Genomic DNA, 22,085 nt, shown 5'->3' on the forward strand with positions numbered 1-22,085 from the left:
AGCAGACAATCCCCACAGAAACAAAGCAGAGCTCAGTGTAATGAACAGTTGTTTTACTCAACCTCAGTGCCTTTGAGTGCTTGACCTGTGATGAGCTGAAAAATGAGAGAACAGCTACAGTCACTTGAAAACTGCACTGAAACATGGGGTATTCTGAACTGCAAGTTAGAAATTTCCCCCTGAAATTAGTCTCATTGATCAACAGTCTTTAAAATAAGACTTACAACAACAAACTTTTGAGCATGGCGATACCTCAGTTTCAGAATTACACCACTGCCTCTCTAAAGCTACTCAATAAAACAAAGAGCAGGAAAACAAGAAAAGAAAAATCAGAGAGTATTTGACCTTACCAGTTACCAAATGGTATTGCAAATGTCTCCCAAACCTGGATCGTTTGTATCTCACACACAAATTATGCTCAACATATTCATTTACCCTTCTGCCCTTGCCCTGCATTCCCTGGCTTTCTAGAATTGCAGTTGGTCCTTCTGCATAACACCTTTCTGAAATATTACAAGTAAGTCACTGGGACTGGGGCTGGAGCTCACCACAAGGCACTGCAGTGCTGAAACACTAGGATAGTGGGAAGTGAAAACACTGACCCTGTGTAAGAAACATGTTACATGGCTGACCAGGGTTTCCATCGGAAGGCACATCTCCCAGCAAGGCAAGGACTGCAGATGAAACATCCAGTCTCTTCAACAAAGGTTTTACTCTTTCAGCAAGCAGCTCAGGAACACTGGGCTCCTCCAGAGGCAAGCATGGTGCCCCTTCTCTGTTCTCTCACCCTTTGGGAAGGGAGGAGCGCTGCCGTTCCACTACAGACACAACTACTTGCCCCAGTATATTTACACCTTAGCAGCCATCCTGAAACATGAAGTGAGAAGGAGAGAAACCTAACTCTACAGCAGATCTCCCCTTCGTTTGCTGTTTTTGCAGCAGAGCCACCACACCTTTAGCAAAAGCTTGCTTTGGTGCGAGATCTGATTTAGGATTGCATCTGTTTTGTTAAATTAAAGTAGCATCTTTGTCTGCTGTTAAGACAGGGAAGAAACTAAATATCTGCTTTTAGTCTTTAAAAACATATTGCAGTTAAAAACTGAAAAAGAGACAAGAGAAATAAATGCAAGTGATGGAACTAAGTAAAGACCACCAAGCTACAGAAAACTTTCTCACCCTCTGGATTTGTGGTGACTAGGTTTATCATCAACCCAAGTAACTCAGCCTCTAGACTAGTATATTTCATTGCAGTTTAACAGAGAAAAAAAAACAAACAACGTTTGGAGACTGACAATCAATCCCTTAGTATAGCTACAATAGAATATTCCACTGAGCTGCACAATTAAGTATTTTAAATCTTAGAATGTTTTAAGATGCTGGACAGTGTCCTCCAATGCCAATAACAAGCACAGCTGATGCACTCGATTGTTTTTTTCTTGTTCACCTATTATTAAGGCCAACAAAAACATGTTGTTTGTCTTTTTTTTCTACAATAGCATTCTGAGTTAGTGGCACTGTTATTTCCTCTGCTGCTCCCCTCACACTCTGTGGTTTTGGGTGCAGGTTTCTGCAAGGGCATTTTGAGATATGAGATAAAACCAGAAAGCATGAACCCCTGTTTCCCCCCCACCCCATGAATTTCCTCTGAGGAACCAACCACAACACCCAGCACAACAAACATCAGTGTGCTCTGGCAGCCCTCAGAAATGGGCTGTCTTAACCCCTTCTCTAGTCATAAAACCCTGGCAATGCCAGTTCTTGCTGCACAAAACTATGAGAGAAGTAAAGAAAAATCAAAAGCAAATCTCCCAAGAGGCCCCACACTTAACCCCTGTTCACTGTGCTCATCAGGTAAGTGGCTCTGATTCTAATCAGCTGTCGGGTTTAATCAGCTTTTTGTTGGTTTAGGTGAAGGGAAGGAAAGTTAAAACAAGGCAATAGATTGGAGTCATGAAAGTAAATAACCTGAAAAGAGTTGAGACAGACAAGCAAATACCTTGCCCTACTACACAAAGTAAGCTACAACATATATATGACAAAAATGCCTCAGGGTTAATCTCAACCAAAAGGGACATGTTTTTTTTTTTTTTAAGGGATAGTCTTAAGCAAAAAGTCCAGAAATAAAGACCAGATATTCTCAGAGCCTTTCCTCTTCCAGGATGTAATCCTTTCCAGGCTGGTGAATTCAAGATGGATTTAGGACAACTCTTCATTTTATCATGCAAGGTCAGAGGCAGCGAGGTTATCCTGCCCCCAAAGCCAAGGAGCACTGGGAATTTGGGGGGATGTCTGTAAAACAATAGTGGCTTTCTAGTCAGATTACTGATCTGTTCCCCCCGTGCCACTGCCCTGAGCCAAGGGCAATGGCAGAGGAGATTAAAAATGTGGGCAAAAATCACACAGAAGTCATATGCCCCATCCCTCAAGGGGTTCACAAGGGCTCACAATGTCAGCTGGCTGCACTGCCCCTGCAGCTGGGGAGTTGATGGAAATCAGCATCATCCTGTCCTGCTCCTGCCTAGGGACAAAGGGGCACTGCTGCTGGTACAGCTGTGCTGGGAGCCTCCTAGGCAGCCTCTCTGCCAAGGCCACCAGTTCAGGCAGACTGAAATCCAGCCAGACAGGACCCTTTGTGCTTACTTACGGCTGCGGAGATGAGTGAAAATTTATGGGCCTTTTCATCCTAATTAAAAGCAGAGGTCATCTAAGAAGAAACAGACTTTCAGAAAAGGGAACTTCTAAAGGAAAATGTGCTGTAAGGAAGTTCATGGACTTCAGTATTTGTAAAGCTGAAGTATGTGGTTTATTTATGTTTGTACTTCTGCTTATGCTTTTCATGGGATAGTTCAAATACCCTCAAGAGCTCCCATGGATCTGGAATAATACATGCACTAATTACTCAACAGCATTTGAGCTCATGGGCTGTGGGACAGCCTCTGGAGTCAAGGGGACAGCTCTTCAGCTGGCTTACAGAAGCTTAGCTCCATCCCACATGGCACACCAAGCAGACAAACTATCTATTTATTCAGTGGACTCAGCTTGTCCAGGTAAATTTAAGCACGGGGACAGTTCTTGTAAAGTGAGGCTATTTAGGAACACATGAAAAGAAAACCAGCAGTATTTAAAGGCTTTGGATTGACACCCACCATTATATTCCTGCCTCTCCAAAATTCCTGCTTAGAAAGAGAACTTTCAAAACGATTTATATTTCTATTACATATTATTATTCTTTTTCTTCTATATTTTGTAATCTTTTCTGCTGTCACTGCACTTACAGGCCGACATCACTTTATTGTAGTCCCATTTTCTTTTCTCTAAGTATCTGTCTTCAAAGAAGACAGAGTATTGCTGCAACTGAAGGGGACCTATCTGCCATTTTTTCTTGTCCAGAAGGAAAAGACAATTATAGTCCCTCTTTCATAGCTGGCATCGTGGCAAAATGAGATTGATACTTATTTTGGAATTATTACTCTCCTATTCATAAATCTTGTCCAGAAAGTCTTGCTCATGTTGCCAGCCCACAGGCACACTATCGTAGGAAATATTTATTAAATTCACTTTTATCATTTAACTCTGGCTCCAGCTCAAGGAGTTTCAGATTTATAACAAGTGCCCTGTTTCAAACATTGATTTTTGGCAGAGAAAAATGCTAATTCATCAGAGGTCCTAAAATGCAATGAATTTTCCAGCCTAGCTAAGCAATGTTAGCTACCTACAGAAGAGACATTTTTCATTAGTGCAGGACAAATCAGCAGGTGGAGAAACCCCATTAGTTACAAATCCAGTTTGCCACTGGTCACCGAGCATGCTTCCACACCCATGAGCTGAAGCCCACTCCAGAAGTCCCCACCAGAAGCATTTGTATGCTTCACAGCAATCCTTTGGTTGATATTTATGCAGAATTTCATCCTTCTCAGGACACAGTTTCGCCATGACAAACTCAAAGGTGCTAAGGTGTGTAATCATCACCTGGGGTCCCAGACCACGCCCCATGTAGGAAGTGGTACTGACTTAATATCAGCACAGAGAAGATGCCATGGAAGGTGCTTTTCCAAGTCTGACAACTTGGTCTCCAGCTGAAGTGCACAAGAGCATCCTTGAAGCAGAGAGCGGATCAAGGGAATGCTGTTGGCACAATCTTCAGCAAGCTTCTGTAACCATTACACTGAAACAGTGAAACCTGCCTGTGCATGCACCGAGGATTTCTGGCGTGGAAACAGCCTCCTTAGCAGGGACCATCTGTTTCAGGGTTTCACAGAACTGCATTGAGCTGGCACAAACTAAAACAGGCCATGAAAAGGCCTTTACAGGGTATATGAGTATATAAACCTGCAAAGAGTCAACAGCTCCTAGGCTGATGATTACCTAGCTCTTTGCATTCATTCATACTGTCCTCTTTCCCACTGAGCTGCTTGTGCTGGACACTACTTCCATGCTGTAAATCAGGTCAATTACAGCTCAGTACTTGCTGTCTCAGCAAGTGTGCTCACAGATACAACCTAAAAAGATCAGAATGGGGTGAGGTGGTGGTCACAGGCAGCTGTGTTGGGTGACAGCCCAGTGTACAGCAACACCAAGCACAGCACAGGAGAAGATTCCTGGACAGATGTAAAGATCATCATTAGCAACTGGAAACACAGTTCTGAAAACCAGTAACAACTTGAGAGAAAGGGAAGAAGGAGGAGATTGTGGTACAGGCAGACAGTACAGCAGGACTCAGGGTGCTCAAAACCTACCCACTGCTTGCCTGTAGCACCCCAGCTTCCAGCTTCATCTGGGTAACTAGATTATCATCCTCAGGCTATGCCACCAAGCAGAAAGAATGACGGTTGCAATTGAGCTGAATCTGGATGACCCAAGTGTCTCTGCAAGCCTTATGGTGTTTCGCATGTTTCTTTCTATCCATGAGCTGCAGCCTAAGCTATCTGAGACACTGGTTTCCGGTGCTCAACAAGGAAGATGTAAAATCAACAGAATTTGATGAGCTGCCAGAGATTTGACTAGGCTGCAAAGACTTTGATATTTTACAGAAGCTCAGAGTAAAAATCAGCTGCCTCTGCTGCCAAGTGTATGTTACTGTTTTTATTAAAAAGAAAAATCTTCTAAGAACAAATAAAACCAAACAAAGACATCTCATCCTCCTGTACTTTTGTTCCAAGGTAAGCTCTGACAGGATGGTTCACTGGATATCTATTTGCCATATGCTTTCAAGTTTATTCTTTTATTCACTACCACATTTTAGCCCCTTTCATTTCAGATGAGAAACAGCTGCACAGATGCTCTATAAATAAACTACATAACTTATTGGAAGAGGCCTTTTGTTTATTTTTTTAGGCTACCACATATTCCCAGTTCTGCACTCTACAAAACTGAGTCAAGTTCAGCTGCAGCTTGGGTTTGTCTCTCTGATGTGCTCAACCTTATAACCAATCGCAATTTTTTAGCTGCTAATAACAAACTGTATGCACAGATTTGATGTTCATGTAACTGCTTTCTAACTATGTTAGGTCCTAAATTGACTTAACTATCAGAAATAAATTCGACAAATGGTCCTACAGAATGGATAAACCTCAGTGATATGTGGACACCTCAGCACACAGCTAATTTCTAATGCTCTGAGTACTTCTAAACAAATCAGTGTGTTTTCAAGCAGACAGGCCTCTCATCCTGTTACCAAAGAGAAAATCTGTTTTGTCTGCTCCGAGGACCAGGCAGACCTTTCTGACTAAAATCACTAATCTCATTTGTGTGTGCAGGAGGTGTGACAAATGGCTAGAGTAGTTTATCACCCATATGTAACCATCAAGTCATAAAGGGAATAAGATATTAACCTCCATAAACAAACTAGCATTCTGTTTCTCAGCACAGTGGAAGTACACAATTAATAAGATAAGGATATGTGAAACATGCTACTGATGAGATAAGGAGCTTGCAGAAACAGCACAGGCATAGATATGTCTCCTGTTATCCAAATAAAAGTACATGCCATCAAAAATTCATATGTTGGGAATTAGATCTATAAGAAATTTTGTGTGTGATATCTACAGATAGACCATGAAACTATGTGCCAGGTCACTGTGAACACCATTTTTGGTGCTGCAGTTAAAATCTAGGTACAGCTGAAGCTAATCAGAGGTTATGTGGTAACTTCAGTGAGACCAGAAATTCAGTCATTCCAAGCACAGTCCTTATTTAGACACCTGAAGTTCCATGGAGAACACAAACAAAATGAAGTTGTTGGAATACTGAACACTCAGGAATTGTTATTTATTTCCATTTAGTTTTCTTCTTAACCCTAGCTGTAGAGTCTGAACCTTGGTCATGAGTGATTTCCTGAGTTGGGTTTTTTCCCCCCAATTTGAGGGTGCTGGAGCACTAGAACAGGATGCCCAAAAAGGTTGTGGAGTCTCAAAACCCTCCTGCAAACATTCCTGTGCATCCTGTTCTAGATGAACCTGCTTTAGCAAGGGGATTAGACTAGATGATCTCTGGAGATCCCTTCCAACCCATACTGTTCAGTGATTCTGTGGCTCACAGCCGGATGAGCTGACCCTTGGACTGAGATTTTTCACACCAGATTGTTAATACAGGCTTTATGTCCTTTTTTTGTGCAAATGCACTTTTTCCTCAGAATGCAGATTTCCTTCCAATGTGCATTTGCCACAAACATTTCTGAAAGCAGCATTTCCAGGAGGGCTGAAGCAAGCGAATGGGTGAAGCGTGCAGATTGAAAATGAGCTCATTAAAAGTGAACATGCAGAAAATAGTTTGTGGTATTTAAACAGCTGCTTATGAAACCCAGAACGAGAACTTGGCTGCCGAGTCATGATATATATAATCACGCCACAAGTGACAGTCTTCCACAACACGAGCTGTGCACAGAGCAGCACTTGATAGAAGAACCGTGTCTCCATCCTACCTCCTGCTAGCACTATTTTTTATCATGCTTTCACCATGTCTACCTGGGGTGGTTTTAGGCTGTGCTTAGGAAAATTTTCCACAGATCTTGAACAGAAAGTGATAGAATGTAATAAATTACCATTGGATGTAAATGGAAAAATAATGATAAGGTCTAAATAATCCCATTGGTCTGATTAATGAAGTTATTAACTAACTCTTTTTTTCGGTTCCTTCTGCTAGATTGCTGACCTTTACTGAATATTTTGTTGTGGCTAAGTACTAATAAGCTCTCTCTCTGCTTCTCTCCTTTTTTTCCTCTTGTCCTGTATACAGGGGGGGAAGAAGGGGAAGAGGAGAAAGCTGTTGGTAACCCCCTGGTTTTGTCCAGAGGGGTTCTTGTGTTGTTTGTAACTGTAAATACATGTAAATATTGTATATTTTGTACCTATGCATTGCATTCCATATTTCTAGATTGTAGTTTTGCTTGTAAATATAGCTTCACTTGCTTTCAACTGAGTTGGCAAATTTTATGCTGGGGTATAATTTCATTCAACCCACCACACTACCAAACAACCTATTTGATGCAAACAGGGACAGAGCCAAAACACTGACTTAGTGTTTCATCTACAGCTGCTTTCATAAGAAAATGAAAACTGTTATGAGATCTTATAGACAACCCCTGGTTTGGGGCCAGTTGTCTTGAACTGGTGGTTTGAACATCTCTCTACCACTTGGGAGCAGCAGCAGGTTTGGGTCGGTGAGGTCTGGCAGTGCTGGAAGTGATAGGCTCTGCCTTATGCTAAATCGATTTAGAGCAGCATCGGAGCCTTAAGGGAAGTGGTCAGCCTCAACAGCTGGTGCACGGTGAGGCAGAAGGCTGTTTAAGAGGGAAAATGACATGCCATAAGGAAAAGCAAGGCCAGCTCACACTACTTGTGATCTCCAAACACTGCCTTGGCACGCAGAAAATCCTTACCTCCCCTGAGGAGTTACGGGTCAGCTAAATAAAAGAACCTTGTCCCCACACACGTACAGAGAAGGAGCTAGACATTTGCACAACATTATTTCCCTGAGAGACAAAAGTAAGTTTCTTAACAGCCAGCAATGGAGGAAAACAGTCCTATGATTTATTTGCCTTGAGACTCTAAAAAGAATTCTTTGGCCTTTTTCCATTAAAGTTTCACAACCTACGTTATAGCCAGTGGGAGATTGTTTAATTCCCAAACCATCCCCTCAATCATAAAATCTGTGAAGATGATTCATTATTATTTATGTGGTGCCACGGGCTTGCATGGCATTTTAGACAAATAGAAGATACACCACCTGCCTTCAGAAGCTTCAGTGAAGCCAACTGTTCATGTGTATGGGAACCAGCACTCAACTGGTCCTAGAGCACACATTCCTCACTCAGTGAATTAAGTAATGATACTCACCTGGGATTCTGGAAAGGTTTAGACAGGAAGATGCTTGGGAGACGTGTCATTACTGTCTAAAAATTTGTGACATGATTTCATTAAAACTTCTTAAATAATTTGTTACTTGGCAATGGCTTTATGGTTAAAATATACTTAGTCTTGGATTGTGAATTTCTGATAATATGAGACAGTGTCTCTATGAAATCAGCCCATAAATTCTACACTGCCTAGCAGCTTGTTCTCTGTGAGCACGGCACCAGGCAGGAGCTCACAGGTTCCATCACACAATTCTAAACATACAATATAAATGACTGAAAGGAAATAATTAATGGGATTATTGGAAAAAAAAAATGTTTACCAGGTCTCCACACCAACTTCCTGAAGTATGTAAAATCCAGCCTTGTTCTGATCTATGAAAAGTGAACACTTATAGCTCTTGGTAAGAAACAGAGTTTGGGACCATCCACCTAGGAGACAAAACTTTACCACGGCAGAGGTTGTGCAAGAAGCAATTATTGCCAGCAAGTGTAGGCAGGAACAGCTGGACCAAGACATTCTCCTTTAGATTTGCATATGCCTTCACCTACAACCTTTGCACTAGCAATGAAGGTATACAGGACTTATTGACTGAACAACCAGGGTATGATTACAGATAATCTACATTTGTTATGAGAGTCAGATATAATGGGATTCCAGGAATTTTAATGTTGACATTGCTAAGTCACTCACACCCTCTCCTATTTCCTTATTAATACAGACAATAAGGTCTATGTGCCTGCCTTTCTGGACAGCTGAGCAGCAAAGGTACCCAAAATAAACAATTACACCACCTCTCCATCAAGAAGTGTCATTATTGCATATACAAATAAGGCACATGTGGACAGAAATGGTCAATCAAGCATCACTGGTACATTGCATACACATGCAGTCGTGCCCTGGCCCTGGAACAGCAGCCCTAAAACACTGGTACCTACAGCACTCCTGTGAGAAAACACCAGCAGCACCCTCTTCAGAAAACAAGGGAGCTTGTTTTATAACTCAGAGCTAGCAAATAAGAGAACACTGACATTTTTTTTTTGTTCACACTTTATGGGTTACAATTCTTCTTCAACGGAGTATTTTTAACTATGATCCTAGTCTTTAATGCATAGATGAAAACCTGGATGGGGAAGGGAAGAGAGGAAAGGAAGCATTTCCCACTGGTGTTGAAAACTCTCCTCACTCATGTCTTTTAATTCTCAGGTGACTATCTAGGTGAAATCCACACAACAAACCCCCCTCCCCTGTAAGTTTAAAATCAGACTGAAGAAGCCCCCAGACTCTTAATGTGAACTCACATGTCAGAGCTGTCCCCTGCCAGGTGCATTTCAGTGCTGTTGTCTAACCCTATTTCTGGTGTTGTGCATTTCTTTCATGTCAGTGGATATGCAACAGGTAGTGGAAACCTCTGCAATCAACATCAACAGAAGTGAAAGAATTAGCTGTAAAATGACTTACGGAGTAGCCTCTTCCTGAAAGCGATTGAGCAGAACTCTGTGGGAGGAAACAATATGCCACAGTAAGTAATGCAAGAGAGTCTGTGTAATGTAAGAAAAGAATCAGTTTGCGATTCCCTCCCCCAGCCCAGGATTCCTTAGGGGAAAACTTCACAACCAGAGAGCCTCAAATGGTCTTCTGACATTCGGTGTGCTGCCACAGGAGTAACAGCAAAAGCACACTTCCAGGGGAGGGCTTTGGGGCTAGTTCAGACAAGGGTTTCATAAGCTGGAGCAGGGCTTGAGCAGCACCTCCCAACGAAGGCAAAAAGCTTCCAGCCTGGGATGTGTCTCCACAGCAGTAGAGCAGGCGCACTGAACCAGCCCTCTTCAGTATGGAACAGCAGCTTTCAAGGAACAGAATGCATGTGTAAGGATGCTCTCCTGAATCAGGGATGAACATTTTGCCTCATCAACTCCAACTTTCAATTATGTGACCATACATCCCACTTTCCATTCCCCTCCATGAATTTGTGAGCCTCCAGCCCTCATTGCTGCAGTATTACCATATGACAACTCTATCTGAAACAACAATAGCAGCACAGCACTAATTTATCATCTCTCAGAGCTTTAATAAGCATTCTGTCCCTTTTGAATAAGCTAAATTACATTGTTTACTCCTGCCTTTCATTTCAGCTCCTCCTGCTCCTTTCTCTACCACATCCTTACCTCTTTCACATGCTGCCAAATCATTTGGTTCTCTTCCTTTTCATTACCCCATCTCCAATCACTTGGAGCCCTTCCCCTCTCTACAACCCAAGCCTGTCAAGCTGCTGTTTTCACTAGCAATGGCTTTTTTTAAGCAGCTAAATGAATTCCACCTCTATCTCCAGCTCCTGCTATATGCCTTCTTTTCGGAAATTAAAAAGAAGCCAGGAACAGCGGTGGCATATAACACCACATGACCCAGCAAGTACTCTGCAGGTCAATTTCCAAGAGTGATTTATAATCATGATGCCTGCACGACGTGATTTTATTAAACAAGAATCAGGGAGTCTTAGCAGTCCTGTTTCCAAGACTGATGTTCTAGTGGGTACCTAAACCTGGATAAAAATACTAAACCCTTGCAGGCTGATCTCCAGGACTGTTCGTCTTTGTGTAGAAGTTATCATGTTACTAAATCACCACGACAGCACAATACCCCCAAAGAGATTGATGCAAACTGATTGCAGGCTACTGCAAATACTTGCAATTTTCCATCAGTAAGATAACAGTTCCATTGTACTACCAGTTTGCAAACCTTTTGATCAGAAGGTATCTTGATATACGCAAAAGGCTTTCCAGACTCCTGCACTCAATGAAAGACTTGATTGTCTTTCTTGGTTTGCCCATGCATACTGTGTGCCACCATCCTGCAACTGCCCTAGACATCAGAGAAGCAATTTGGCAGCCAAGTGCCCATGGAGGAGAGTTCCCAAAACAAATAGGTGACAATAGCAAAGCCCTACAATTAAGTGGAGGATGGAGGGCTCCCCACGAACCCTCTCACCAGCTGGCACAGGAGCCACGATGCCAGACAGAAGCAAAGCTGTGGCACAGCTCTGCAGCCACTGTGTGACTGGGTGCCAGCCCTCATCCCTGTGCAATGCCTGCACCTCCGTCCTGCTGTAGCTCAGAAGACCTCTGTTCTGCTGCTAAGGGGCAGCTTTCACAGGACAGCCTGAGATAATAACATACTGCTAACAGTGTTTGACTTATCCCTTTTGCATACTGACTTGGCCTCTGCTTTCAAACACTACCAAAAAAAGTAGGGAAGTATTTATAAATCTCTTTAACATATATAGCCCAGAAATAAAGCTGCAGAATGGTGAAATACAGGGCAGCAGCATTTATAAAATCATAGAATCAAGAAGGCTGGAAGAGACCTCAAAGATCATCGAGTCCAACCTGTCACCCTAAACCTCATGACTATCTAAACCATGGCACCAAGTGCCACGTCCAATCCCCTCTTGAACACCTCCAGGGATGGTGACTCCACCACCTCCCTGGGCAGCACATTCCAATGGCCAACCACTCTCTCTGTGAAGAACTTTCTCCTCACCTCCAGCCTAAACCTCCCCTGGCGCAGCTTGAGACTGTGTCCTCTTGTTCTGGTGCTGGTTGCCTGGGAGAAGAGACCAACCCCCACCTGGCTACAACCTCCCTTCAGGTAGTTGTAGACAGCAATGAGGTCTCCCCTGAGCCTCCTCTTCTCCAGGCTAAACAGTCCCAGCTCCCTCAGCCTCTCCTCATAGGGCTTGTGCTCAAGGCCTCTCCCCAGCCTCGTTGCCCTTCTCTGGACATGCTCCAGCAATTCAACATCTTTCCTAAACTGAGGGGCCCAGAACTGGACACAGTACTCAAGGTGTGGCCTAACCAGTGCTGTGTCCAGGGGTACAATGACCTCCCTGCTCCTGCTGGCCACACTATGCCTGATGCAGGCCAGGATGCCATTGGCTCTCTTGGCCACCTGGGCACACTGCTGGCTCATGTTCAGGTGCCTGTCAACCAGTACCCCCAGGTCCCTTTCCACCTGGCTGCTCTCCAGCCACTCTGACCCCAGCCTGTAGCTCTGCATGGGGTTGTTGTGGCCCAAGTGCAGCACCCAGCACTTGGATTTGTTGAATGCCATCCTGTTGGACTCTGCCCATCTGTCCAGCCTGTCAAGGTCCCTCTGCAGAGCCCTTCTACCTTCTAACAGATCAACACCTGCTCCCAGCTTGGTGTCATCTGCAAATTTACTGATGATGGACTCAATCCCCTCATCCAGATCATCAATAAAGATATTGAACAGGATGGGGCCCAGCACTGATCCCTGGGGGACACCACTAGTGACAGGCTGCCAGCTGGATGTGGCACCATTCACCACCACTCTCTGGGCTCTGCCCTCCAGCCAGTTCCTAACCCAGCACAGTGCTGCTGTCCAAGCCATGGGCTGACAGCTTGGCCAGGAGTTTGCTGTGGGGGACAGTGTCAAAGGCCTTGCTGAAGTCCAGGTAGACTACATCCACAGCCTTTCCCACATCCACCAGGCTGGTTACCTGATCATAGAAGGAGATCAGGTTGGTGAGGCAGGACCTGCCCTTCCTAAATCCATGTTGGCTGGGCCTGATTCCTTGGCTATCCTTCAGGTGCGCAGTGATTGCCCCCAAGACAATCTGCTCCATGATTTTCCCTGGCACTGAGGTCAGGCTGACAGGCCTGTAGTTCCCAGGTTCTTCTGTCCATCCCTTCTTGTGGATGGGCGTCACATTGGCCAGTTTCCAGTCTTCTGGGACCTCTCCAGTGAGCCAGGACTGGTGGAAAATGATGGAGAGAGGCTTGGCCAGGTCATCTGCCAGCTCTTTCAAAAACATGGTTAGATGCCACGAAGTAGGTGGCAGTGCCTTAACCGTATGCGTGTTGTATAGGCCACAAGGGCCTCTTCCATCCTTATCAACGGGAGTGCTAACCTTCTCTCCTTTCATACAACACAATATGTCTGGTTTTGAGAAACTAAGACAAGCCAATCCCTCCCTCTTTATTTTTGGTAAACCCCCTTGCATAGAGCGAGCCATAGAATTGAGACTTGCATAGAAAAAAGGTTAATAACAATATCCTGCTATCTACACGAGCACGCTGAACAGCTGAACACAACTATCTGTTCTGACACTTTGGACAGCAGGCAGTTCACCCCAGCTACACAGAGAAATGAGAGGGCAAATTACCTGCTTGGAGAGGGGGGAGGAGGAAAGGAGACTGGGTGGCAGTTCTCACTCTTTCCTCCTGCTCCATCAACTCAGATTTAACAAAAACTGACAAGGTCTAACAAACTGGGAATAAGAACCAAAAACAGAAACAAGGTTTCATTAGAAGGTTCTCTCTAGGGAAACAGTCTCTCACAGCATTTTTCACTCTAACAATCTTTGAGTCTTGTGCATGCCCAAAATATTTTCATGGGATGGAGCAGTCCCTTGGACAACAAATTCAAAACATGCTAACAACAGATCTGTTTTTCTTAGATAACTTTGAGGCATTCCAAACTGTCCAGGAACCTCAGGAATCTGCAGACCACTGATTTAAAACCACTGAGTAGAAAACAATAAAACCAGTTGTTGAATAAAATATTACATCAGAAATAATTAAAACTGAATGGCAATTTACTCTGGTATTGTTCACATCTAAGGGAGGAACTTCTTCCTCCTTTACAAATTTTAACATTGTAGTTCCTGGAAATCAGGGGGGAAAATGGGTGCAGTTTTTTTCCCCTCCTCAGAATTTTATTGCATGTATAAAGTCAGTAACTGGCAAATGCTTTGGATTCAACTCATAAAATCCTTTCCAACAATTAGGTTTATGCACAGCCATGTCCCACACTCTCCAGAGCTATTTGTATGCATTTTTATGCACATCTAACAAACCACTACTGCTTTCTTGGTTAGCTGGGAACACTGCAGGCTCTTTAGGAGGATCCATACCAACTGCCACATGTAGAAACTTTGAAAGCCCTAACTAGTATCAGCTACAAGTGGGGGAGCAGAACAGTTTGCATGCAACTGTGATGGATGTTGCCAAGGAAAAAAAATATCTTTGGGGGCTGACATAAACATAGCTCAATCCATATGTCTCTATATCACGATAAAATAATGAGAAAAAGTAATCAATTGTGGCTGCAAATATAAGAAATCTTAGTGGAAGTCTAACTTGGCATCCACCCAATGTTGAAGGAACCTTCTCTGACTATGAATGAGTGCTTGTCTGGCCAGAGCAGTTACTGGGGCAAATATTCAGCTGGAATGGCTTGCAGAGGCTCTTATTTACAGGGCAGGAGCATTTACATGGAGGGCTGACATAAAATTCTTATTCTCAGAAGAGTCTGTTTGCTATTTGGGTCAATTTTCTCCTTGTCTGAACCCGAAGCAGTGGGGTATGATGGTCACCACAGTACCCAGCTAGCCACATCCACAGACCAGCACAGCACCTGCCTAGTAGCTTTGGTTCACCCAAGACCAAAACCCAAACCAGCTCACCGAAACGCAAGCAGGCTCTGTTCCAGCCTTCAAAGACTGAGGAAAACAGTGCTGGCAGGAAAGGTGCAGCCAAAACACCAACTCAGTGTCAGAGGACTGTGACCACACCTGGCCAGCTGCAGCCAGACACAGGAATAGCTGCTATGTTGTACCTTCCCCAAACCCTTCACACCTGCAAACCTCAGCACTGCGGAAGAAGTGGAAGATGTGCAAAGCAATGTGCCCACACAACCCAAGTGCTGCCTGCTCAGAGCAGGCAGGGACCAGCAGGCACAGACTGTCAGCCTTCTGGTGAAACCATGGTGGTGGATGCATCCAGACCAAGCTTGCAGACGCTGCTGCCTTTGGCTGCAGCTGTGACGTAAAGCAATCCTGAGCAGTCCCTCTGGGGGGCAGGGGCCCTCTCTGCCTGGCTTGAGCACCAGCTTTTGTGCCTCTCATGCCCCTTTCAGCACTATCTGCAATACCCTGGGTTTCTAAAGGAGACTGTTACGAGTTAGGGGCAGAACGAGTGTGGTCTGTGCATTTAATGACGCATAAGTGGATCTACAGTGCTAGATGGCATTTGTGCGGAGAGATAAATGGCTTATAATATTTTGCAGATGATGTGCTCTTTTACAACTGAAGATTTTTGGTTCCTTTAAAGCCCAAGGTTAAAAACAAAACCAGACAGCAGAGACAAGACATTTCAGTTATGTCACAGAGTGAATTATTTCTACCCTGGGATAGCTCTTGTGTTAATTACACTGGATATAAAAAAAAAAATAAATACACCTTTTTTGGCAGCAAAGACAAAATCCTATTGTTGAAAGACTCTACTATGCCCCATCCGATGTCCTTGAGAGTTTGAGTTACACTGCAATCTGCAGTTGCATTTAAAAGATTTCTTCCTTTTTTTCCCAGTAAGTACCTCGATTGCATTTCAGAAAAGAAAACCATGACAAAAATCTCACCAATAACCTGCAGAAGGTTTGCCAAGACTATTACACTGACAGGAAAAGTCATTTCCCTTATACTAATAAAAGCATGGCCATCCAGTGTTCTCAAGATGCAAAAGAAATCAAGAAATCCACTGTTTGGTTTCTTAAAGCCATTGGGTTATTTACTGAACTAAAAAGACAGTAAGAAGGGCTTTAATACCCAGTAATAACGAAGGTAAAGGGCATCTCGAGCCAATTTCCAACTTTCAATGCATTGGGCAGGTTTCAACTTGGATCTTTTGCATCCTTGATGTATGAATTAACTATAAGGAGATTGGATAAAAGCAAGTGATGGCAGTGCAGTCAAAAAAATGAAAAAAATCAGCTTTTGTTGTGAATATTAATTTCTCTCCTCTCTGGGTAAAAGACCTAAATGTCAAGAGTTCAATCCAGCTTTTCTGAAATGTGCCACTTCTGTTAACTCCCTGTCAACTCTTGGAACAGCCATTTTGGGCAGAGGACAGTCTCCCAAAAGAGCCTCCAACTATTATTAATGCCACCCTCATGTTACCATGGAAACTGAGGCAGAGAAATACTTAGGTATGCTCAGTGTCAGCCAAGAGTCCCCAGCAGAGGAGGGAAGTGAAGTAGACTTTCCAGGTCCTATTAGTGCCTCATCTTGCCCTGCTGAATCACAGGTTCAAATTTATTGCATGGCCCAATGCCACAAGCCTGAGTTAATTAATTAGCACTCAGCAGAGATTAATAATAATAATAATAGAGACTTTTTAATGACATTTTACAGCATTTGTTCAGGATGAAAACTCACCTCAGCTGTACCTGTCTTTCACTGTTTCTCATTTAGCTCAATCCTGCAGACAGGACCAAGGAAAAAGGAATCACGGCTCTTTACCCATTTAGAGAATATTCAACAACAGGATATTGGTTCAGCTTTGAACACCAGAGAAATCAAGTTTTTACTTTCCAAGAAAGTCACTTCTAGAATTCAAATGTCTTGGAGTGGGAGGAGTAAATTGAGAGGAGGGCAAAAAGGGCTGAAGATATCCCAGACCTTAACAAGGAGTCTCTTAATGCAATTAATTTCCATAGCCACACTCCTGTCTGCTAATACAAGAAGTTCAATTGATTTGGCAAAGGTCACAGAGTGCATCTGATGTTCACTTAGATTACAAGCCAGGACCTGACAAGATAACCACAATACACGATGAATGATTTTGGATGTCATGCAAAACTCAAATGTGTTCCTTCTTTAATTCACTTGTTTTATTATGTTGGATAAAAAGAGGGGATTATGCTTGAAATACTACAAAATCAATTCAGTAAGATATCAAACTACACAAGGCCTAAAGATCTGTAACTGCCTTGATAAGCTACAAACCAGCTTCTATACCAAGACACTTAGTTTCCTACAGCTGATGGCCATAAGATAGCACAAGGACAAGTGGCTGCCGACCAGGACAACGAACCAGATATATCAAGCCAGGAACAATATGAAGAGACCTCACATTTCTGAAGCACATGAAACATGCAGAAGTGCTGCTCCCATTCAAATCATTATCATCCTTCAGCCAACCTCACTAAAACTCCTCCAGACTTACTTTCTGCCTAGTTATGCTCCCCTGAAGCTTCAAGCAAGTCATTACAACTTTGCTCTTAACTTCTGCTGCAGCAGTTTTCACAGAAGCATTTGTTATTTTGAGAAACACAAAAATGAAAGTAGATAGCGTGCCAAAGGGACACAAAGTTTTGCCTCCAGAAGAGAGTGACTTGAAGGGTTTTGTAACCCTAGCATGTCTTTTCAGTTTCCCAAGATTCATAGTTTGAGGAAGGGTCTTAAAACTATCTTGTTGCTACCTACATTTCACTAAGCTTTATGATGCTCTTATTCCTCTCTTCAAACTGGGAATCAGATTCTAGTGTGTTATACACTGGGAACAATGGACAACAGATACCACAAAGAGTTTGCCATCTACATGTTGCTATTCCAGGCCTTCAAAAAACCTCCTTCAATGCACTGAGTAACATCCCTGACTACTGCAGCAAGGTATACCTGGTCTGAGACATGCCAAGGTCTGCTGTCCCACCACTGCCCTGCCTGGTGCCAAAACCAGTCATCCAACACATGCCAAAGTTTGCAAAGTAGATAAAAATGGACCTGTGGTGTGGCTGTGGCCCAATTCTTACTTCAGAGGCTCATTTGCTCATGCTTCTGGCAAGGTACTTCAGCCTGAAGCACATGTAACGGACCTGCAGTTTTGTACCCCGCTGCTGCTTTAATCCCTTTGCCCCAAGAGGAAAAGTGTGGCACAGAAAGTAGGAGGAAAGGGGGAGACAGTGCCTGTGATGGCACACAAAGAAAAGCAGATCACAGTGAACTGTTTGAATTAGAAATCACAGAAGTTATTTTATATTCATCTTGCAGAGAATTTTATATCCAGTCTATACAATATGCTAAACACTTATCAAAGAACATTGTGAGAGAGGAAAATCTCTGCATTTCCTAAAAGATTGCTTTTCCTGTATTATGTTTAAAGAAAAACAAACATATGAGGATAGGATGATGGAAAATTAGAAAAGATAGTCTGGGGCATGGAGGATGAGAAGAAAAAGCTCAGAAGAACTTAGGAGCAGTGCATGATGGTTTTATGCACAGCTGAAGCCAATCCCTTGAAAAGGAGAGTTTTGACTCTGAAGTGGCCAGTACCTCTTGCAACATATTTCCTAATCAGCCAGTATTTATGGTCGATATTTTATATTTCCAATTTCCCCCTAAGGGCTCATGAGAAAGCAGCACACCTGCCAACCTTTTCAGCTGGGCCAATAATTGCCAATTTGCTCTTTGCCTTAGTATATCACTCAATTTAGCCCTGGCTGTGCCCTGCATACATCCTCATTCATCTCTGTGCCCCCATGACAATTAGAGTGTTAGCTTCAGCTAACTAGGGCAACTATTCTACTAGGGTTGGAAGACAATTATTAGTCTATTTTCCCATCTTGTGGCAACAAAATTGAGAATCCATGACAATTACATTCAGCAATTCTGCACTCTGCTGCCTGCTCCCCCTCTTTGCCCCCACCTTCCGAATATTTCAAATTATCACAACTCTACTACCACATTCAAATTTTCCATGTTCACAGGGAGTGAGGCTGCTATTTAAATGATAATGAGGGACGATCCATTCAATTTAGTGAGGGAGAAAATCCATTAAAAAGCAGGCAGTTCTTAAGCTGATGGGTCAAGAAAAAGATAAAAACCTTTTTTTTCCCCAAGCCATTATACAAGGCTCTGTGTGGATTTTCGGACTGTTCAGGACATCAGAAAAGATTAGGACAATTATGGAACATGGGGGAAAACCAAAACAAAATGCCCAAGCCTTCCACTTTTACTTGGGTCAACACAACAAAATAGCAATATGGCTTATCTGGCTCTTAATTCTCTGGCAACTTCCAATTACCTCACTATGAAAGAGAGTGGAGGAAAATCCCATTTTGAAAAAAAGGCTGTTGACTCAGTTGTTTGTAGAAGACCTGAGTCTACATGTGTAATAGGGATGTCAGCTTTCGGAGCAGGTTTTAAGGAAATGTTACTTTAACACTGGGAACAGTGGCAAATTCCCATCCCTTCTTCCTCACACCACACTATCTGCTCTGCAAACCTGAGCTAAAACTCGTTTTTCACCTCTGAAGTTTCATCATCTGAATGAAGAGACAAGCCTCAACAAATCAAACCTCTGTAGCCAGAGATGATTTCACTAAATCATAATAAGCATTTTTTCCCCCAATGACCCATAATAAACAGTGCTCAGTGTAATGTCTGGAAAGAAGAGCTATATATACAAGACAGACAACTGCCGTCCTACTATGAAGTGGTAGCACTCTCTACCCACAGAACTTTCACTGTGGCAAAGAAGCAGAAAAACATTCTGGGTTTTGTTGTGGATGGACCAATGGTTGTGCTTGTGTGTGCAGACATAATCAATCACTTGCTTCAGTTTTCTTTAGAGTGCAATTATTTCATGACAGACCAGGCCACCTCTTGACTTCATGGTCCATTAGAGACTAATGACATGCGTTAATGTAAATAAAGAACAACTTGCTGGCACCCTATTGAACAAGTCACCTCCAGAAACAAATCACACAGAGGAGCTAAGCTGTTCATAATAGAGCCTTCCAAATGGAGACCGACAATGAGGCCAGAGGGAGGACTCCAGTGCTCCTAAGGTGGCAGCACTGAATGCTACAGCCCACACTTCCATGCACATATTTCCCACCACACCTGCTGTGTGCTGCCCTGCAGCAGCCAAACCTGCTGCCTCCCGCCTCATTTACTCCATTGTTCACCCAAGTTAATGGGCAAAGAGATGGGAGGGAAAGGCAGCACAAAAAACAACGCTGAAGGCCAAACGCACCAAGACACAGCAGGAAAGCTACTTGAGGGAGAGCGAGAAACAGCCCAGGTGCCTCCTGCCACACAGTATCCATCAGGCCAGGCGGCCACCCCAGGACAGCCATGTGCTAGAGCCTCGATTTTTATCTACTAACCGCAAGGAAAAAAAGGTCCCTGCCTTCCCCTTACATCCCTGCTGCCCTGTGGCTCTTTAATCCTCAGGGCCACATGTAAGAGGTTGCATCAGTTGAGCTGCACAGCCTCTATTTAAACAGCATGCTGGTAAGTACAGCTTCAGAGCCATACAGGGACCAGGCACGGACAGAAAGGTCTGTAGGAATCAACACGTGAGAATGTGTTGTCATCTTCTCTCCCCTTCCCTGCTCCCTCTGCACAAAAAGACTGGTGCCTTACTCCTTCCCACACAAATGGGGAAAACCACCCAACTGCACCCATGGGACTTTAAGACTTTCTGAGAGTCACTAAATAGACTACAGAACATTTACCAGTATGCGAGGAAGCGTTATACATAATTAAAGCTAAATTGCACTCGTCAAATAATGAACGCAGAGCATTCTGTGATTCACGAACCTTACTTTTCAAATTGTTTAATTACTAATTTGAAAAATTCTCATTTGCAATGGGTTACCAGGTCATGAGAACAGCTTCACTAAAGCTTTAAAGTATGCCCTGGCCTTCAGGCACTGCCCAAATATCCCTGTTGACTTTAAAAAGAAAAAAACAAAACACCACACCACAAAAAAAAACCCTGAACAGAGTGCCTCTTTCCAACTGAATTTCACTGGCTGGTAGATTAGCTTTGAAGATTTTGCAGGAATTAGGCACTCGGACTCAAATCCTGCAGGCTCAGCCTGCAACTTTGGGGGCAAAGGGAAAGGAGGAGGAAAAAAAACCTGGCAGTGCATCGGCTTAACAAGAAAAGTCTCCAAGCCCACTTAACGCTTTGACCTCAGCTAATCGCTGCGTCTGAATACGTTATTTCTCTCCCGAGGCCCCATGTCATGGCACAGCAATGCTGCCAGGCGCCCCTGCTCACATACCTGTCAAGAGCGGCCAAGCGGAGGGGGAGGAGAGAATTGCATGAATGTGTGTATGCAAAATGATGATCATTATTGACTAATAATACAGCCAGAGGCACCCTGCAGCAAGGGGATTTGTCCAGAGGGCCCCGCCTCACTGCCTGTCCCCACGGCGGTGAGTGGGTTCTGGGTCCTGGAAGCGGATCCCAGGCCACGTTATTTTTTCTCTTCCTCCCACTGCGTCGGCTGTTTACAGCACCCCATTCACACTCCAAACATGTAGAGAGAATTTTCCCTCGTCACATTTCCCTGTCAGAGCTGTCAAGCTGAATCCCGCTTTAATCTGCCAAAAGCACTTTTCTGCTGACATTTTTAATAAATACTTTCAGCTTTTAAACACATTTGTGGGAGCCATTTTTCCCCCTTTTTCTCCCTTCTCCTCCTGTAGAATGGGCTCTGAAAGCCTTAATAGCAAATACATTACACTTATCAAAGGCTTCCCCCCCTTCTTCCTTTTGCATCCTGAAGCGGAGGTAGTGTTTTCAATTTTAAAGCTAAATTAACTGTCCAATTGAATTTAGCTGGTGTGAGCCGTTTTCTGTGACAGGTTTTAGTTATGAAGCATATTTTACATTAATAGAACTCAACATGAAAACCACTCGCTCTGGGATTTCTGTGGCTTGCCATTGAAATGGCAAATTTAATATTTCAGACATGCTCGTGCCAGCGTTTGATTATTGTTCTTCATTTAAATCTCTCCTAACGGGAAAGGTCCTAATTAGTAAAAAATCATGTTTTAATGAAGGCGAAATGCTAATTGCTAACACAAAAAAGCCTTCATATAAAATTATCCCAGCACTGCCATTGATTTCTTGGTGA

The 22,085-nt window shown here is 43.4% G+C and overlaps 1 protein-coding gene and 1 non-coding gene across 2 annotated transcripts in view; both read right to left on the minus strand.

The window, feature by feature from the left end:
- Positions 1–22,085, minus strand: part of FBRSL1 (fibrosin like 1) — a 546,528-nt gene that overhangs the window by 278,926 nt on the left and 245,517 nt on the right. The window contains exon 4 of the mRNA XM_054392510.1: positions 9,813–9,848. Within this exon, the coding sequence (XP_054248485.1) occupies positions 9,813–9,848 (36 nt within the window). The remainder of the gene's footprint in view (positions 1–9,812; positions 9,849–22,085) is intronic.
- LOC128975912 (U6atac minor spliceosomal RNA) lies at positions 13,176–13,303 on the minus strand. Its single transcript, XR_008489367.1, has one exon. It is a non-coding gene; the product is annotated as a U6atac minor spliceosomal RNA (small nuclear RNA).

This window comes from Indicator indicator, chromosome 26 (assembly GCF_027791375.1).
Source record: "Indicator indicator isolate 239-I01 chromosome 26, UM_Iind_1.1, whole genome shotgun sequence".
Taxonomy (NCBI): domain Eukaryota; kingdom Metazoa; phylum Chordata; class Aves; order Piciformes; family Indicatoridae; genus Indicator; species Indicator indicator.